General features: G+C 44.7%; 3 protein-coding genes and 1 pseudogene across 4 annotated transcripts in view; 2 read left to right on the forward strand and 2 right to left on the reverse strand.

Moving 5' to 3' along the window:
- ankrd6b (ankyrin repeat domain 6b) overlaps nucleotides 1-8,457 on the forward strand; it is a 57,926-nt gene extending 49,469 nt beyond the window's left edge. For both annotated transcript variants that reach the window (XM_088931833.1, XM_088931840.1), the window contains 8 exons: nucleotides 906-983; nucleotides 1,796-1,900; nucleotides 2,513-2,629; nucleotides 2,964-3,140; nucleotides 4,150-4,302; nucleotides 5,161-5,274; nucleotides 5,982-6,240; nucleotides 6,919-8,457. In XM_088931833.1, coding sequence (XP_088787959.1) covers nucleotides 906-983; nucleotides 1,796-1,900; nucleotides 2,513-2,629; nucleotides 2,964-3,140; nucleotides 4,150-4,302; nucleotides 5,161-5,274; nucleotides 5,982-6,240; nucleotides 6,919-7,517 — 1,602 coding nt within the window. In that variant the 3' untranslated portion in view covers nucleotides 7,518-8,457. The remainder of the gene's footprint in view (nucleotides 1-905; nucleotides 984-1,795; nucleotides 1,901-2,512; nucleotides 2,630-2,963; nucleotides 3,141-4,149; nucleotides 4,303-5,160; nucleotides 5,275-5,981; nucleotides 6,241-6,918) is intronic.
- Nucleotides 8,458-9,112: 655 nt separating this feature from the next.
- LOC148840154 (insulin pseudogene) lies at nucleotides 9,113-9,557 on the forward strand (annotated as a pseudogene).
- On the reverse strand, nucleotides 9,551-11,692 carry lyrm2 (LYR motif containing 2). Its single transcript, XM_088939855.1, has 3 exons — nucleotides 11,540-11,692; nucleotides 11,045-11,185; nucleotides 9,551-10,230 (listed from the first exon to the last, which is right to left on the reverse strand). Exons 1-3 carry the CDS (start codon nucleotides 11,660-11,662, stop codon nucleotides 10,150-10,152), a joined length of 345 nt encoding a protein of 114 aa, XP_088795981.1. The 5' UTR covers nucleotides 11,663-11,692; the 3' UTR covers nucleotides 9,551-10,149.
- Nucleotides 11,693-14,518: 2,826 nt separating this feature from the next.
- mdn1 (midasin AAA ATPase 1) overlaps nucleotides 14,519-19,847 on the reverse strand; it is an 81,758-nt gene continuing 76,429 nt past the window's right edge. The window contains exons 98-102 of the mRNA XM_088906114.1: nucleotides 19,496-19,569; nucleotides 18,651-18,765; nucleotides 18,058-18,124; nucleotides 16,486-16,628; nucleotides 14,519-15,828 (exon numbers count right to left, since the gene is read on the reverse strand). Of these exons, the coding sequence (XP_088762240.1) occupies nucleotides 15,643-15,828; nucleotides 16,486-16,628; nucleotides 18,058-18,124; nucleotides 18,651-18,765; nucleotides 19,496-19,569 (585 nt within the window). The 3' untranslated portion in view covers nucleotides 14,519-15,642. The remainder of the gene's footprint in view (nucleotides 15,829-16,485; nucleotides 16,629-18,057; nucleotides 18,125-18,650; nucleotides 18,766-19,495; nucleotides 19,570-19,847) is intronic.

The raw sequence follows: 19,847 nt of genomic DNA on the forward strand, positions 1-19,847 counted from the left end.
ATAGAAAATTATATACAATAAATTTTTAATATGAAGGGTTCATGTGATATTCCACTGGTGCCATAAAAGAATGTTTTGAAGGTGCGTCCTTAAGCCTTATGATACTAACTGCAGTGACTGCTTTTTATCTTGTGATGATTTGTCATTAGCATAAATCTTACTTACCTTAGCTAATGTTTAATCAAAAAAAGCACTGCTAAAAGTGTCTGCTTCTTTAGTTTCACAAAATATTAATTCTGTGAATTGGGCTTGAATGAAAACAAAAACCTCTGTAATCATATGATTTTAAAACTTAAGTCTGTTCACTTTCGCAGGTTTTTACACAGACTATACAAACAGGGTTGTATAATAACTGAGAGGAAATCCGTAAAACCGGATATACCGGAGTGTAGATTATTATAGTGAAACTGTGTAACCTCCAGGTGCAGAGGAGAGGAAAAGAATAAAATAAGCTTGAAAAGGGAACATTGAGTGGCTGTAATGGTCAGCACTCTGGACTTCAGTGATCCGAGTTATGCCTTGAGAATGCTCAGAATGAAAGGCACTATATAAGAATAGAAATGATTAATTACGTTTTGTTTCTTTTCAGTTTTTAATGAAGATTTGTTGACTTCTTGGAAGGGAATTTCTATTTTGTTAGAGAATACATTTGATAAATTTATGAAACCTGTAGATATCATTATTTTAATCTTGGAATTTGTCATTATGGTAAATGTTGAACATTTGCATTACTTTTTTAACAATGTTTTTGTTATTGCTTTTCTGTTATGCTATGTATTGTTTTATCAAACAGTATGAACAGTTTATAACAGCCAGGTCTATAAATTGAGGGGAATGGTGCATATTATAAAGTTTGAAAGCTGTCTTCTCTTCCCACACTGGTGTCGATGTTTTCCTGTATGCAGGCAGGTCAGACTGCGCTGGATCAGGCCAGAGAATATAATAACCCTGAAGTAGCTCTCCTCTTGGCCAAAGCTCCTCAGGTCAGTTGGGGGTCACTCTCTCAGACAACAGACTATGTAGGAATGCTTACAAACGAGCCTTTGGGCCCATATAGTCCATGTGATACTTGGTAGCTACTTGTTGCAGGAATCTCATCCAGCTGTTTTTTGATTAAACCAGAGTACTGGCTTCTTTCAACAACATGGATAGGTAGCATGTTCCATTATTCTCAAGGCTCTTTTGCAGACAGTATATCTGATTCTGTGCAGTTTTAGAGTAGTTACAACTTTCATTTCAATCTGTTACCCAAAGGAGTTGGGGTTCTCTGTTTTTCTGTAAAAATGGAAAACGTTGAAGTGATTTTATAATAAAGTCTATCTGTGTTTCTGTTTCAGTTTGTCAATCCAGGACTGGTGCTAAAACCCACAGCTGCACTCAGTGCGTTACTGTTATTCCAGTGGTTTTACAATTAAACAGTAGAGCCAGTACAAGAAGGAACAGGCCAGACAAACAGCTTTGACGTACTGTAAACATCTGAGTATCTGATGAGACCCCAAAGAACCGAATAGAAAAATAATCTAGGAAAATGTGCTCAGTATTCAAAAGTATTGGCCTAGGAATGAGCAGCGTGTATACTGTATAACTGACCAGACAGGAGTCAGGCCTTTTCTTTCCTGGCTCTTGTCCTGTACTTCAGGAAGGCTATTTGGATGGGTGGCATTAGACAGATGAGTTGTCTGGCATGTTCTGATCTTATGGTGACCGAACCCCACCATTCAACCCCGATCGAAACAGAACCAGAGGTGTCCGACCAGACAACTCTTGCCAGCTGACAGTTTGCTCTCGTGGACAGGTCCAAAGCTTTAATCGTGGGAGGAGTGTGAGGAAGAGAAGAGACAAGTTAAAAGAAGAACGACGGGCACAGTCCGTCCCTAGAGACGAAATGCTGCCGAGCAAGGCAAGTGAAGTCAGCCTTCTTCAGAACAGACTAGTAAAGTTTAAACCTAAAGTTTAAACACACTTTTGACATAAAATTGATTTTACCAAGCAGTTGAGGGTAAGCATATATCTGCAAGAGTGTATTTTGAGCCCTCGTTTAAAAGGGGTTGTCTGATGAAAACATACGCATCTACTTCCAAACAAATACGTATGTGACCTTCAGCTGAAGTGTAACCTTGAGCTTTCACAGGACCACGGAGAATTGCTGAAGTCCATTGACAGTTCAGCACTGTTATAAAAAGCCCTGCAACAGGTCTCTTAATGTACTACAATGTCCAGTTTAATTTTTACTGTTATATAGAAGTAATGCTAATATTCCTTATACTCTACAAGTATTCCTATTAATAAAAATACATCCCCTTGTTATAATTTAAGAAAAAAACATTTTGGGAAACTAAACCTTAATCCATCGTCTTATTACATTTGAATGAACTCAGTGTGGCTGCTGTGTGAAGTTCGTTCCTCTCAATGGTGGTGCTTCTTTTATGCTGACCTCGTTAATATCAAGCGAGCTCCATGCAGGTCCGCATCCTCCGTGCTGACCCCTTCAGCGTCCTGTGCCTTTGAACAGGGGAGTGTGTCTGTGGCAGACGATACGCCCAGCAGTGACCAGCCACCCCAAAGAGGGGGGGAGAACCAGAGGAAAATCTCTTCCAAGAAAGACCGGAAAAAAAAGAACAAGGAAAAGGTACAGTATACCAGCGCTGGAACCAGAAAGGGGGTCTTTGCCAATAAAAGCTCTGCTGGGCTTCTGTGATCTTTCGTCACTTGGGACATGGATTAGACCTGCTTACCTTTGAAATACGCAACAGATGTGTTTGGAATTCTGTCCGTAATGCAGTATCTTTGTCTTTAACCACTTTAGTTTTCTTTATTTCCAGTTCCTGTTCTTCATGCTCTGCCTGCTACAAAGGTTTGCATCAGACCTGCTCTCAGTTTCTCACGTGCTGTAGTTTGGCAGTGGCCCGGTAGCTCTCTGGTGCTCTGCTGGAGTCCTCCTCTGCTGGTTGTGTCTCCTGCAGCCCTCACTGTCGGATCCCCTGTCGAAGAGAGACACCCAGCGCCGCGAGGGCAGTGGCAAGAAGAGAAGCAAGCTGCACAGCTCTTCACCTGCAGCTCCGCAGCCTCCTCTTCCTCACAGCTACAAGGCCTACCAGCTGTACACTCTCTACCGGGACGAGAACGGCAAGATCATGCAGGTGCGCATGAACCTGATCAAGCAGGTGCTCTGTGCAAGAAGCGCATGTGTAGACGGTTTCTGGGTTTGCCATATACAGAGGGTCCCCATTATAAGTCACCCCAATATTCAACTTTTGCTTATACAACACCAGTTAAATTTCCATCCAAATTCAAACGGCTTCTTCCAGTTCAGGGCTGTGAGAGAGCTGGAGCCTGTCCCGGCAAGCTACTGACACAAGGCAAGGTACGCCCTGGATGGGACGTCAGTTTATCTTAGGTCAATTAATTAAGGAAACTAAATTTGTTACACACCTGCACTGCACAGATTTGGGGCTCCAGAAGGCAGCCGGGCGACTTTTGTGTAGTCTGGGCTGCAGGCCTTGTGGTGCGGTGTGACGTCAAACCTCAGTCCTTTGTGTTGACCTCCTTACTGTCTGGACGTTTTGAAGGGAATGCATCACGAGCACACACCTATATTCCTAATACATTTGTGTGGCTCTTTAACCATGGCTGGGACATCAAGTGTTGGTGCAAAGTTAAGTGCTATTAGCAAGAGGCAACGTGTAAGTGGGAGTCTTGCTGTGAAAAAAGACATGATAAAGCACATCAGAAATGGTAAATAAAATACAAACAGTAATAACATACAGTACTTGTCTTATGTATTTCTGTTGAATATTTTTAAGGGTTATACTGTAGGTACATTATGTAAATACATGTGTATAAACTGTATATGGAATTATCTCTTATTAAATTATTTCTTATGGATATTTATTCCCCTTTATAAGTCATTTTCCTGTACTTAGCAATACTTAGGAATGTAACTTATAATAGGGACCCTCTTTACTTGACCCCAAAGGTGACCATTTTTATCCACCTGATATATTCTGTACTTTAATTGAATCTTTAGTTTCTTCATTGTTTGAAACTGTTATATTTTAATTCCTCACCGTTAATGATTAAACCAGAAATAGATTGGCGTGTTCCTGTGTGGACCACGAAGGCTTAAAAGTCTTCTCTTTCCTTCTGCAGGCGCCAATAAACGGCTGTCGCTGTGAGCCCCTCATTAACAAACTGGAGAACCAGCTGGAAGCTACCAAAGAGGAGATGAAGTCTGAGATCCAGACGGTGCAGGACCAGATGAACAGCAAACTTGGGCAACTGGATTCCAAGAACAAGCATCAGGTACACTTGAGGTTTTCAGCCAGGGCTCTGGGGACTCCTGGTGTCCCGTAGAGAATTTCCACAGGGTTCCCCTCATCCACTAGTGTTCAGAATTAATACTCGCACAACAGTGGCCCTGCTGATAAGGGCTTACTGTGGGTCTACCAGTCTGGTGTTAGTTAGTCTGCTCCTAGTATTTTATAATAAACAGTGCCGTTATTTATACATAAACATCTCGACTTTAATTGGATTTTAGGTATGAATTGGAATGCTAATTCCTCACAGTTTATATAGACCAAGACCCATGATGTGGATCCATGTACTACATATTGTAGATTCTAGGTTAGTACTTCGTCCTATACACATCATCCTATACACAGAATGCGATCTGACAAGACTCAAATTCAAAGAAAAGGCAGACACCTTACATCAGTGGTCCCGGTGACCCACACAGCTGCTGGTGTTCATTTCATTGTACCTTCATAAGATCATTGATCCCTTAATTGATCTAAGAAGTTGCTTCAATGGAATATTTGCATCTGGTTACCAGTCACAAGTTTGGGTTTTAATTTCACTTACAAGTCACAACGGGTGAAGCTCCTACATGTTTAAAAGTTGAGAACCAGCAGTTCAAATGCAAATGCTGATGAGTAAGTCGGTGAAGGGTCTGAGTGTGTAACTGAGGGCTGGGCTGGAACAGAAAACAAACGGGTGTCCCAGGTCCTGGACTGGGAGGCACAGCCTTACACAAACACCACTGGATGGGAAAATCACCTTGCCATGGCGGCGGAGTAAAAAAAAAACTTCTTACAGCTCCGTCTCGAGCTCAGAGAGAAATAAAGCTGAAGGAAAAGATTTTGCCGCGTCTTCTTTTCCCAGATGAAGGTGTTGGAAAAAATGACGGGAGAAAGGATCTCGGCGGAGAGGACGGAGTGTCTGCACCGCATCGACCAGAGGGCGGCACTGGAGCGCCTGGAGGGGGAGAAGAAACAGGTAACGGACAGCGAGCGGCACCGGCGGGCCCGCGGATTTCAGCGCACTTTGTTCGAGATGTTCAGATGTGCGCGTGTCGCAAAACGAGATCGCGAGAGCCGTGATGGCCTGGTCCCTTGGCTGTTTTGTATAGGAACGTAAGACATTTCTGGCGATGGTAGACTGCAGCTGAGAGCATGTGAATGTGTTTCACGGGGAATAACAGCACTCAGGAATTCAATCATGAACTGTACTGGAAAGCAACGTGGCTCCAGCTGCCGGGCTGAGGGCCTGGTCACAGGCTGAGGAGGTTGGCCCCCCAAGAAGAAAGATGAATGGGAAGGAATAAAGGAATAAAGAAATATTATGTATAATGTTAATCTTTCATAGGAAATGACATCAGTCATCTAGTGCATTTGGTGGCTAATGGCAACAAATGAGCAAAAGGCAGAAAATTCAGCACTTGAAGGAAATATGGTCCAACAGTTGTCCAGTACTCAACTTCAGAGTTTCTTACCTTTGACTTTTCCAAATTCTTCTACAATTTGAAACAGCCTCTGTTACATTGTTGCACACATCAACTAGATACATTTAAGATTTAAATGATTGTCCTATACTAACGGGCTAAAAGAACTGAGCCTTTTTATCTGGAACAACCCTGTACTGGATAAAGCGGTTAGAAAATGGATGGATGGAGACCGAACAGCTTTTTTTTTTCTTTCGAGCAGGCATCCGTGGTAAACGAACTTAAAAACTGGTGCTTGTCGAAGATTCAGAACATGGAGGTGCGTATTTCCGGAGACTCCAGGAACGCAAAGCTCAGCCCGCCCGCGTCGGCCGGCGGGGCCGATCCGGAGAGCCAGCCTGCCACGCAGGAGAGCGTCACAGGGGGAGCCCCAGCCCCCGGACACACAGCCAGCGTGGGCCCAGCAGCAGAAGAGACCTCAGGGAAACAGTACTTTGTGGTTCAGCAAGACAGCTCTCCAGGTACCGTACTTTTCTAATAATAAACGACGTTTTATCGTGCAGATACCAAATAATTAGTCTTCATTAATAGTATTAATCAAGCACTTTTTCTGAGTATATTGACGGAAATATCAAATTAATGAATTCAGTTCTGAATTTCCTGTACCACTGCTAAACATTTTCAGCAAACATTTGATCATTTTTAGCAAAAGGAAATACATTGAAAGGAGGATTTTTAAGCTCATTGCCTGTTTTAAAGACTCGTGTGTTTAAGACTCATATTTTTTCCCCACAATTCTTAAATATTGAATGTGGCGGCAGTACTGAAGCATAAATCTTGGAGTGATTATATTAGAGTTTTGCGTTATTATACATGACAGGTTGTATCAATGTATTCCTGTTTAACTAGAGCTTTATGAAACATAAGTCTGGACACTCCACTCAAAGCCCTTTACAGGTAATGGGGATCCCCTCCACCACCACCAGTGTGCAGCCCCACCTGGATAATGCGGCGGCAGCCATAGTGCGCCAGAACACTCGCCACACACCAGCTATCAGTGGGGAGGAGAGCAGAGTGTAACCAACACCACAACATTTGTTAATAGTAAAACAAATCTAGACTCGTCTTGACATTATGCACTAATAGACTTTCATGTAATTCCACATTTATCAGCAGTTTTGTGTGTGTTATGTGTGTAGGTGACAAGCAAAATGTTCCCGAGTTCTCTGGCGCAGCCCAGCCGGGATCTCCTCAGGTCGTGAGGCCCAAGGAGCGGGCCCCGGCCTCTGCTGCCCCCAAGAGGCCGCCGCTGGAACTGCACGAGCCGGAGCCGCCGGAGTGCCAAGCCAGGGGGGCGAACCCGCGGGTCTCGGACAGCCGCCTCCGCAGGTCGAGCAGCCTTTCTCCGGCCACCGAGCGGCGCTGCGGCAGGCCGGACAGGGACAGGGACAAGGAGAAAAGCAAGGAGAGGGGAAGACATGGGAAGAAAACCCCTCTCGGCAAGGCGAGGCCCGACGCGCCAAAAGCCCAGGCAGGCCGCACCCAGGCGCCCTCCGTCGGCCAGTCCCAGGAGACCCGGCACGCGCTTGAAATCACGCAGTACTTCTTCGAGGCCGTCTCCACGCAGATGGAGAGGTGGTACGAAAGGAAGATCGAGGAGGCCCGCTCCCAGGCTGACCGGAGAGCCTGGCAGGACCGAGAGGCCCTGCTGGACCGCATCGGCAGCCTGGAAGACGAGCTGCGCCAGCTGAGGGCGAAGGCGCAGAAAGAGGGCGAGTACGAGGGCTGGCAAGGGTAGCGCGCTCCCTGACTTTCGACACGTGGCATCAAACATCCGCTGGCAACTCCCATCAGAAGAAAGGCAACACATCAAAAAAAAAACCGCACCCATTCTTTGTTCAAATACAATTTTTACCTGCTGGTTGCCTTCGGCACATCAAAAGCTCATTCCAGGAAAACCGACTCTGAGACGATGTGCCCTCTTCCTCGTTTTCCACCCGGTAGTCTTCTCGTGTGAATGTAAAACCAAACCGATGTATTGGAGAATAGTTTGTCGAAAACAGCCATTGACACTAAAACAAGTGTCAAAAATAAACTTAATATGAGGTTCCTGCATGTAGCTTTCCCTTCATAATGATAATGAACTGCGTTTGAAAAGCAGGTTGCATTAGTGTTAGAACACTTCCTCCTGCCTTTTTTTTAAATGAGTTTTTTTTTATAAAATGGAGCATCATTTCTATTGTCTACTGGAATCTCTCTCAGATTTTTTTACCTCTCTCAGTTCAATTTGCATTTTGAAATGTAACAAAAATGTTAATTGCTAGATGTTTTTAACATTCCACTGTTTAACTACTGCTTTACTCCGTATCCATCTGGAATTAACCTACCTGCTGTTACCCAATTTCAATCCTAAAATATCTACAGAACTTTTAGAAAAAAGGTATTCTGAGGCATGTGAAACTGTAAATACTGGAATAAACTGGTACATCCTCTATATAGGTGAAACCCTTAGGTATTCCCTCGTCTCTTGTGGAGTTTACAGACTGCTCATACCGTATAATACAAGGGGAAATGTGTTTTTAATACAAGTATGAAAAACTGTGAAATACAGATATAAGCTTACTTTCACATTTCAACACTGTATCTTTAAAAGGAAGATCATATCTCAATTTTACAATTATGTGTTACCATGTTAAAAAAACTAACCACATTTTGTATAAATAAATGTTGCATTTCATTAATCAAGGGATTTGTTTTTGACATGCCCATTGAAATGTTTTTTTCCTCATTCACACGGTGATAAGGATACGGTTTCAAATGTCGTTTCCTTACAAGGAAAACCTTTCAAGATGATCGTGTCATTAATAATAATTAATTAATAATTGCTTGCACTTATATAGCGCTTTTCTGGACACTCCACTCAAAGTGCTTTTCACTGAGCTTCAGTGGGCTGACAGTTGTGAGTTGCAGAGGGATATGGCTGCTGGCTATTAAGTGAAACTGTGACTAAATTATGGAAACGACTTTTACAGCAAGTAGCTCTTCACAAAGCATAGTAGACTAAACAGGCTCATAAAGGCAGAGTGAGCAGCTTTGTTGCCTTATAGGGATGGAATTAAATTAATAGTAACTGCTTGCTCTTGACTTCAGAAATCTAAAAGGAATTGCTTGTACAGTAAGATACATATAGTATAATCTGTTTCTCCAGGCAAAGTTAACTGAACCTTAGCGTTGCCCAGCTGCTGGTTCCAGTATGGGTGAAGAAACCTGTGGCTGCTGACTTTGACTTGACATATGCAAAAGCAGAATAGCACTAGAAAACAGATGGAGCTAAATTGCATGTGAAGAATTAATGATTCACCAAGCCCCACAGTATCTAATAGGAGAACTAACACTGGCTGGAGGGACAGCAAACCCCTCACTGATCTTTTACTGATGCCACTGCAAGCTGGCAGGTCTGGAGAGGTCTTACAGATGTCCCGAACAAGCTCTCTGCTCGCCCTGCTTGTCCTGTCTTCTCCACCCGTGACTGAAGCTACAGCCAGTCAGCATCTCTGCGGGTCACACTCTGTATCTGGTCTGTGGAGAAAAGGGTTTCTTCTACAACCCCCACAAAGCCAAGAGAGGCATGGAGCCAGTACTGGGTCTCGTTGCGTGAAAGGCTGGACAGGAGAATGAAGCGGACGAATATCCATTCAAGCAGCAAGGAGAGACGAACGTGGAGAGGCATGGTTGAACAGTGTGGCCATGTATCCTTGCGCCATATACGAACTGGAAAATTACTGCAATTAAAGCCAAGTGATTACCATTAATGTGATTTAAAATATCCAATTGTTGTTAATTATGCATTTATTAGAAACATTAAAGATGGACTTCAGTTTTTTTTTTTAATTGTCTGGACTATGGGAAGAAACCCACACAAGCATGGGGAGAACATACAAACTCCACACATATGGGACCAGGAACTGAACCCAGGGTGTCAGGCACTATGAGGGAGCTATGCTAACCCCTTTGTCACCATGCCACCCAGTTTCAAACATTCTTTAATAATCTATCTAAATGTAGAACTGAGTATTTCAATTTTTTGCACTTATGTACTTCTTACATAGTCTACCAATTTTGTGGTCTGACTAATACATATTTATTGTTCCTATCGCCTACATTGTGTGTTGTTGTCTGTTGTACAGTGTATGTCCGGAGAGATCAGTGTGATTGAGAATTCCACTGTACGTGTACATATGGCGATAAACTACACTACTCTCTTTTGAAAGAGCTGATTACAACAAACTGCACAGCGAAGCAGACTGGAATGTCCCATTTCTTCCTCTGTTTGAACCAAACCATAATAAATAAATCAGTCAACAAAGCCACAAAGACGCTCCAACAGTCTGTCAAAAAAAGTGTCCCAGTCCCAGAGTTTCTCAGCGCTGCTAGCTTCCAGCCAGCTGGAGTGTCTTCTGGAGGTCCTGGAGGTGCATGTTCCCTTGTGTAATCATCATTCGAATCGCATCCTGGAGAAGACCAAGAAGAGTTGTAGAATTCAGCACCACGGAAACACAAAACCTGTGCGTCTGTACAGTACAGCGTCAATAGAATAATTATATTTGTCTTGTGCTATTTAGCTATGAGGTTGTAAGTGCTGCACTGTTTTATCTGCTGAAAGAAAAATCACATTGGGGTGGAAGTGTTCAGCAAAGTAAATTCTTTAATAATGCCTCTGCTTCAAAATCTCATCCTGTCACACGGAACCGGCCATGCTTTAAGGGAATGAAATCTCTCCGAGTCTTTCATGTGAGTCCCAAAGAGATATTTGCATGTAGCTGGATTCCCTTTATCTTTGTTCGGGAAACTACTCTGAGCAACAAGTCTCCTTTTTTACTGCTAAACAGAAAACGCTTTGTGGGTTTGTTTGGTGTGGGTGTGAACATTACCATGAAGGTTTACTGGGTGATACCCGTTTACGGTTTTCTGTAAATGCTTTCCCCCCCCGGTGTCATGTATATCAGCCTCGACAGGATATGAAAAACCACGCTGGCGGTTCTCACGGGTTTATTTTTTCAAAGATGTTCTGTTCACTTCTGCCTCTTTAATGAAGATGTCCTTCGTGATCAGCAGCAATTATCGGCGACAGGGCATACAAGAAGTCAGAGGAATAATATATACGTCGGAAAACTGCGAGCCGATACCAAAAACATCTACCATGCGAACTACGTCGAATCTCTGTCCTCATCGAGCAAAAATGATTAAGCTAAGATCACTGAACGGCCGCCGTCTGAAGAGACATCTTAAAGCATGTCTGTAATTACTGAGGAGACGAGTCCGCACCTGGTCCGTCGCACCTTTGTTCCTCTGAAACTCCTCTCTCGCCCAGCTCTTAAGACACTGTCGGTCCGATGCGTCAGGGACCCTCCGGATAGTCCTCAGCATGCTCCTGTACAGACCGAGCACCTTCTGCCTCTGTATGAACTGAGACATTGAACACGACTTAACAGGACAGGACAAACCGCTGCAGTCGCCAGCATCCCCACTGAGCAGTGAGGTTCAGGTAGAAGTGCGCTCTGGGGGTTCTCGGGAGTAAAAGCATAAAGCCAAGCCTCCAATCAAACGGTAAACTAGCAAAACCTAATGATTTTATCCTCGCCAACTCAGAACATTTCATCGGAAAGAACACAGATTCGCAATACAGTCTTTCTGTTGCATGGAGAAAAAGATTGACATGTCCTGACTACAATTTTATTTTTAAAAGCAATCTCGCTGGCAAATTACTGTGACCTTGCCAAACCGCTTACGGATACTTTCACCGCGTCATTCATTATTCACCTGCTTCAGATTGAGTGCTGTTGGAGGCAGTCGTGAAGTTGCCATGTAGATCGATAATCTCTTTTTTTTTCCTTCAACTACTTTTGCAAGTTTTCTCCAATGACATATCCTAACAACACACATTACACAAACTCGAGTTAGGAAAACACGTGATATTCGAGCTACCATAGAAATGCGCACAAAAAAAAGGTTGGCGACAGCGCTCTGCTGTGGAGGGAAGGGAAACTGACTGAGCGGCTCCCTTTGTAGCGCCACCTACCGGCGCCCAGACTAGCAGACATTGAACAATCTCCATCTTCCTATCACCGGGCGGGAGTGACCTCAAAGGTGAACTAAAATTATGCAGCCCAAAAACTGGGATTGTATTTGTATTGTAACGCAACGGGGGCTCTGGTGGGCGCCCTTGCCGCATCTGGTCGGCCCCATCCCGACTGAGGCTCGAACCCGGGACTTCCGCGTCTCTCTGCAGCGACCCAGCACCGTGAGCTAAAGAGAGATCTCTCTCCAGCCCAGTAGCTGTAGTCCTGCTATCATAGGGAAGGGCGGTGACGTCACCTGCTCTGGTACGCCGGCTCTTACACAGTACCTGACGGCCGTAAGCGTTACACTCTCCCCCGCTTAAATCGCCGTCCCCGGCGAAGGGCTATCCCATCCCACTTCTGACACCAATGTAACGCAACGGGGGCTCTGGTGGGCGCCCTTGCCGCATCTGGTCGGCCCCATCCCGACTGAGGCTCGAACCCGGGACTTCCGCGTCTCTCTGCAGCGACCCAGCACCGTGAGCTAAAGAGAGATCTCTCTCCAGCCCAGTAGCTGTAGTCCTGCTATCATAGGGAAGGGCGGTGACGTCACCTGCTCTGGTACGCCGGCTCTTACACAGTACCTGACGGCCGTAAGCGTTACACTCTCCCCCGCTTAAATCGCCGTCCCCGGCGAAGGGCTATCCCACCCCGCTTCTGACACCAATGTAACGCAACGGGGGCCCAGGCGGGCGCCCTTGCCGCATCAGGTCGGCCCCACACTGTCCGGGGCTCGAACCCGGGACTTCCGCGTCTCTCTGCAGCGACCTAGCCCCGTGAGCTAAAGAGAGATCTCTTTCCAGCCCAGTAGCTGTAGTCCTGCTATCATAGGGAAGGGCGGTGACGTCACCTGCTCTGGTACGCCGGCTCTTACACAGTACCTGACGGCCGTAAGCGTTACACTCTCCCCCGCTTAAATCGCCGTCCCCGGCGAAGGGCTATCCCACCCCGCTTCTGACACCAATGTAACGCAACGGGGGCTCCGGCGGGCGCCCTTGCCGCATCAGGTCGGCCCCACACCGTCCGGGGCTCGAACCCGGGACTTCCGCGTCTCTCTGCAGCGACCTAGCCCCGTGAGCTAAAGAGAGATCTCTCTTTAGCTCACGGGGCTGGGTCGCTGCAGAGAGACGCGGAAGTCCCGGGTTCGAGCCTCAGTCGGGATGGGGCCGACCAGATGCGGCAAGGGCGCCCGCCTGAGCCCCCGTTGCGTTACATTGGTGTCAGAAGTGGGATGGGATAGCCCTTCGCCGGGGACGGCGATTTAAGCGGGGGAGAGTGTAACGCTTACGGCCGTCAGGTACTGTGTAAGAGCCGGCGTACCAGAGCAGGTGACGTCACCGCCCTTCCCTATGATAGCAGGACTACAGCTACTGGGCTGGAAAGAGATCTCTCTTTAGCTCACGGTGCTGGGTCGCTGCAGAGAGATGCGGAAGTCCCGGGTTCGAGCCTCAGTCGGGATGGGGCCGACCAGATGCGGCAAGGGCGCCCACCAGAGCCCCCGTTGCGTTACAGTATTCTAAAACATAACGTTTGATTCCATAGGACACACCCGAAGATGGATCCACAGCCAAAACATTGCGTCTGCTTTCTTTTCAGCATGGAATAAACCTTTACGTGTTCCTTTGATTCACATAACCTCCATCTTGGACACTGTCATTTTATTTTAAATTCAGGAGGTTTCTTAGAAAGAGACATTCTGTCTCGAGTTTCTGAGTTCACTCGATGATGTAGGACTGAAATTTGCCGTGTTTGTAATGGCGTCTTTTGTTTGTGGAGCAGTATATAAGATGTGGAGCTCTAGTAATTCCAAAATGAAAGCAAGGACTAGATATCGTGCCGGTGAAAGATGGATGGAGAACAGCGAGAAACTGGAAAAGAAAAGATGTGCTATACTCCGCTGAGGCCCTGGGTTCAATTCTGGACCAGGGGTGCTATCTGTGTTGAGTCTGTATGTTCTCCACATGTTCACGGGGGTTTATTCCGGGTTTTCTCGGTTTCTTCCCACAGTCCAAAAACATACTAGTAGTTTAATTGGTTTCTTGGAAAATTAGCCCTAGGTGTGAGTGTGTGTGTCTCCTGCGATGGACTGGCGTCCTGCCCAAGGTGTATCCTGCTTTGAGCCCCTTGCTCAACGGAAAGAAGGAAAGGAAAGTAACCCATGTTTTATCTGAGAGAAAGTCCTGCTTAGAACTACATTTCTCTCTAGAATGTGCTCTAAAAAAACAGGAACGTATTTTCCTTTTCAGAACAGCACATCACTGAACAGTGAGAACTTTAGATTTACTCCTTAGTCCTTAGTGATCATATTAGAGATTCGGGTCTCTTGAAGGAGGCGGTCTCCTGCAGTTTCTTCTCATTTTTTCCTCTATGGTCTCTCTTGTTTTGTGTTTCTACGTGGTTTTTTTCTGGTCTTCTCAGCTGCTCCTTTAAAACCGCTGACATTCATTTAGACAGAAATGTGTTTAGGCTGCATGGCACAATAGTGCAGTGATAAACACTGCTGTTGTATTAACAATTTCTATTCTGTAAATCCATGTGCAGATACGGCATTTTATGTTGCCCTATTGATTCTTGGGTAGCCATAAAAGCAGTCTCGCAATTTACTCTTCCAGTAAATTCAACCGTCGCTTATGAAAACAAATAACAGGAAACCAGTTCACAACAGCAATGACAAGGCAGCTCATTGAAATATTTTATTATAATCTTGACGAATGTTTTGTCCCATAAAGCATGCTATGAAGCAGTCTTTGATAAGGGTACACACTAATGGTTAGTGTGCTCACGGTATTGCAATGTCACCTTGCTATTCTCCTGCTGACCTGAGCAATATACAGTTTGCATAATAAAAAAAATGACAAAACATAGTTCAACCTTTTAAATTAGGTTTTGAATAATGATATCCAGCACTACAGTTACTGTATTTTGAAAATAAATGTTGATCTGGTTAAAGTATGAATTCTGCTCATTTGGTAACCTCTCTTAGGTGCTTTGGTAATTACTGCTATCATTATTCAAGGCAAATTAAACGTTCATTATTAAACAGCAACAGAAAATCCAAGTTATTTCACATTACTCTTGCGTGGAAATAAATGAAGGCACAGCATTGCAATTTGATTAAGGTAAACAGTGACATTTTCCCATCAGAATTGAAGAGCAACCTCTTGTGCATTTTAACCCCATCTGGTTTCACATTCTGCATTACCAACAGTAATGCTGATTACCAACATGAATATAACTGCTGCTAATGCAGACTGCATTAATACATTATCTATTTGCACTTCCATTATTTGCAAAACACATACAATAGAGGTAATACATTGCATTTCTGTACAATAGTCTCACAAACGCAGATCATGTTCCTGTTCCTTCAGACGTGCAGATTTTTTTATATCATGTTTTGCCTTTATTGAACTTATTGTTGCACTGTAAGGAACAACACACCTTTGAGGTGACAAGGCACTTGCTTTCTAGTACTATGTAACCTGATTCACAAATATCTTACTGTTAAAGAAAATACTAAATTTTGCTGTGTGGGGAATAGTGACAATTGCATTGTTGTGGGAATCGCGTTTTTCAAATCCCCTGGGAAGAGCTTAAATTGTAACGACGCCCAGATTGATGCATCTGCCTTTCCGATGCATTTGAAGGAAAGTGAAAAGGCAGAAGATCGGCAGTAGTGAAAAGAAGTTGAGCTTGTTCGTGAACACCTCAAAAGGCACATAAGCAGCAGATGTACCAGGACTTTGCTTCTGAAGGAGAGCAGCTGCCCAGATGCACAGAAGGCCCACACGGTTTATGAAGAGACTACTGATCTGTGGTGGTGACCAACTCGAACCACTGCCGCAGGGCATCGCTCAGCGTCTCTGGGAGCGCATTCACATCTCGGAGGATGATGTAGAAAGGGAAAGGAAACTCCTCCATGTAGGAGCGGATCTCGGGCATTTCTCCTGGGCCTTTGAAGATGGGTACTTTAATATCCAGTACCGAGTCCTGCAGGACACAAACAGCAGTGAGTGTCGCCATCCTTGGGCAGCTGGAGCGAGGGTGGAAGGAAAGGCCATTGCAGGGACAAGCAAGACCCATGATGAGTTAACCCACTGAAAAACCCATCTCCCTTCATGGCAGAGAACTGAAGTATGTTTGTGTTCTGCCACAAAGCAATGTATTAAAGCCTTCTTTAATAAAGACAGCGTTCACATCATTCAGACAAGTAAACATTGGTTAAATAAGAATAAGGCAGCACATTTTAATACTTGACAGAAGGCTCCACAGCTGAAACATTTTCTCTTGTCTTTTCATACCAGTTCCTGTGACACAACTAGTTAAGTTGTCCTCGTGGAATAAAATAACACTTAAATATTATTTTCCCCCACAATATTTCACAGAGAACCAGCGAAGGTTCTACTACATGAAATTTTTTTTTTTCTTAACAGACAGTAAACGGTAAATTAGAAAACGGTGTCATTCACAGCATTTCTCACAATATACTGAAAATATCTGCAATACAAAACCTGGCCACTCTTATTTTCACTATACTGAATTCTGTGAAAAACAGAACTGCTTCCCTGCCCACATGATGTCGTAGGGATAGAGATCTGAAGTCAGCTGAATCTCATTCTGTCACATTCGCAGTGCAGCGGCGCTTACCCTGGAGTTGGGATTGTCGAGCACCACGAAAATCACAAAGACGTTGGCAGTGCGAGCCGCCTGCACCGCGGCCATCACCCGCTCCTTCCCCTCAAGGAATAGGCCCCTTCCGTCCGACACGATCAGCAGCAACTGGGCCGTCTCTGCGGGACGAGTCACAGTCTCCATCTCAAGACGCTTTTCAGCTCGCGAAAAGCACAATTAAGCCAACAGGCACGAAACAGCAGCCATATCACCCTGAAACTCACAGCTGGCGACACACTGAAGCTCAGCAGGTGTGAGCCTGGTCAGTACCTGGACGGGAGACCTCCTGGGAAAAACTAAGGTTGCTGCTGGAAGAGGTGTTAGAGGGGCCAGCAGGGGGTGCTCACCCTGCGGCCTGTGTGGGCCCTAATGCCCCAGTATAGTGACGGGGACTCTATACTGTGAAAATGCGTTTTTCTTAAAAAGAGTAGGGGTGTTACCCTGGTGTCCTGGCCAAATTTCCCATTGGCGTTTACCAATCATGGCCTCCTAATAATCCCCTTCTCTGAACTGGCTTCATCACTCCGCTCTCCACCCCACTGAGAGCTGGTGTGTGGGGAGTGTTCTGGCGCACTATGGCTGCTGTCAGGTGGGGCTGCACATTGGTGGTGGTGGAGGGGATCCCCAATACCTGTAAAGCGTTTTGAGTGGAGTGTCCAGAAAAGTGTTATATAAGTGGAAGGAATTATTATTATTATAAATAATGCACCGTCATGCAGATGTGAGAGGTAACAGTCAGGAGTGTAACTGTAGGCACATCCTCCTTCTGGGTGAGCAAATCCAGACAAACTTGGCTGAAGTGCTGAAAGCCCTTAATGGAGCTGACAATCATACTGTGATTTTTTAAGATGTACTGTGAAATATGAACCAGAAAACAGAAGTGGGAATTATAGTAAACGCTGAGAACAAGCAGGTAACACAAAAGGTTGTGGGTGTCTGGAACAAGCCATTGTTGTGTAGCTGAGTAGGGTACTTTTAAGAGCAAATAGTAAGTGATCTAAGGATCTCATCTATGAATTAACACTATCCGTTTCTAACAGAAAAATGTAGCTTTTCTTATGTATTTACATTACTATACAGATCTGTAATTTTACCATCAAGGTAATAAAACAATCAGAATGTGACAGTAAGCACCTGGGATTTTCTAAAGGCAAAATAACACTGGGCACCATCTACAAATCAGCCCTGTGTTTTGAATGTGGAAGTGCTTTAAGCATCCCAACCCTGTGTTGTTTTATAAGCTGGGCTCATCCTAACCACACTGAAAGGTACTTTGCATAAGATAGATAGATACTTTATTGATCCCGTGAGGGAAATTGCAGTGCAACAGCAGCTTAACACAGACAACACAGCCACAGTGTAATGAATGATACAATAATAATACAACACATACAATACAATCAGTACAGTGAGAAGTACACTACGAAGAGTTACTCACAGTCCAGAACACACAAAGAACAAACCAGAACAGAACAGTACACTAAAAAGTTGTATTGCACAATAAATATATAATATTTATATATAATTTATAAATGTATAACCACTCACCTGAGTTGCTGCTGTTTTGGGATTGTTGCCGTGCTGAAACAAACATGTTGGCTGAGGTTTCCAAGAACTGAAGAAATGGAAACAAGCAACAAAGTTTACATGGACCTTATCAGAAAAAGTGCTGGAAGGTTTTTAGTAGATGGTGATTTTAGGAGATTTTTTTTTAACAGAGGGCTTATACAATTCAAATATTGTTGTTCAGTTTTCAATGGTGTCAGCTCAAAAAATTATATTAATTCTAAATGGTATGTCCACCTACAGGAAATATTGAAAAAACGGAATGCTAACAGACGATGGCTCTTCACTTCTTTGACAGGGTGAGCACAATAGTGTGCACTCAATGTGATGTAACACCAGCAGTTTGGGAAGGAAGGGATGGAGGCACCTTTTATAAACACAATCCGAACTGAAGGCAATTTTATCAATTCTAAAATACACCCTTACTCCCAGTATAGCATCAATCTCATGTCATTTATATAAGACACAAGCAGAAACGAGAAATGTCATTTAAAAGCAATGTGTAAAGTAATGAGAGTATCTAGCTGCTACAGGCGAGATCACAAATTGTTCGGGAGAGGATCTGCTGTACTTACCTGGGCTATTCTTGTCTTCTTCTGCTCAAATTTGCAGAGTCTCAGTATTCGGGCTCCAGACTGATCATTGAACTGTTCATGGAATGGGTGCAACAGCTGTACGGTCTCTCCAAAACTACAGGAGGATTGGAAAAACCAACATTAAACCGATGGCCAGACATTTCATGGCTTACTGCAAGAGCAACATAGTTCCTCAGATTTGTATGTTGCGAGCAGCTTGACCTGAACACAGCCCTTTGTGGGTGGTAGCATTCAGAGGAAGCTCGAAGGGGGGGCATATCTCCTCTTCCTGTGCTATAAAAAACTTGAGCAGTTCACCCCTTTGCACACTTGTCCAGCTTGACGAGACACAGTGCTGAGGTATGGAAATACACAGCTCTAATCACAGTGGTGCACCCTAGTCTTGACACTGTATCAACTCCATTCTCGACTCCATGATCCATCCGTGTTCTAAGCACTTCTTCCAGTTCAGGGTGGCAGGGGAGCTGGAGCCCACCCCAGCCAGCTACGGGCGCAAGGCAGGGTACAACCTGGATGGGGTCGCCAATCCATCACAGGGAAGACTCAGACTCGCACACACTCAACACCCTAGGCCACTTTCCCCAGAAGCCAATTAACCTACCACTGTGTTTTTGGAGTATGGGAGGAAACCCACATGGACAAGGTCAGAACATACAAACTCCACACGGACAGCAAACCAGGTCTGGTACTGAACCCAGGGCAGCGATGCTAACCAGTGTACAACCATGCCACCATCAGCAAGATCCAATCAATTCAGATAAATTAACCGTGTTCTTTTGCATCAAGCAGAAAGTGACCTGTTCCTATGGAACTGCACAGCCCACCTGCACACAGACACCTGTCCGACTTCGAGGAGAGTGAGAGCATTCCCGATCACCGAGAGGGACTCGAACGCCAGCTGCAAAACAGCAAACAACAGTACTTATACAGGGCTGCAGCACTGCTCCCACCGGACAGCATCAGCCTCTATCCCGAGCACCACTTCGGAAAACTGAGCTCTGGTCTCTTTCTGCACACAGGAACCAGCGCTTTCCAACAGAAAAAATTCTCAAGGACAATCCGTGACAAAATATAACACACACTACACATCCAAATGCACTATATTCCAACTTGCAATTGACTTTCTATGGCTTAGCAAGGATCTTCATAGCATTACTTTGCAAAAATGTAACTTTC

This window comes from Atractosteus spatula, chromosome 2 (genome assembly GCF_055471065.1).
Source record: "Atractosteus spatula isolate fAtrSpa1 chromosome 2, fAtrSpa1.hap1, whole genome shotgun sequence".
NCBI classification, from domain to species: Eukaryota; Metazoa; Chordata; class Actinopteri; order Semionotiformes; family Lepisosteidae; genus Atractosteus; species Atractosteus spatula.

Bases quoted from the DNA above. Each gene is read 5' to 3' on its own strand.
- lyrm2 (XM_088939855.1), bottom strand. From the start codon at position 11,662: ATGTGTGTTGTTAGGATATGTCATTGGAGAAAACTTGCAAAAGTAGTT. The intron at 11,186-11,539 runs GTGAATAATGAA...TCAATGTCTCAG, and splicing joins CAGCACTCAATCTGAAGCAG to TTCATACAGAGGCAGAAGGT. The intron at 10,231-11,044 runs GTGCGGACTCGT...GGTCTTCTCCAG, and splicing joins ACAAAGGTGCGACGGACCAG to GATGCGATTCGAATGATGAT.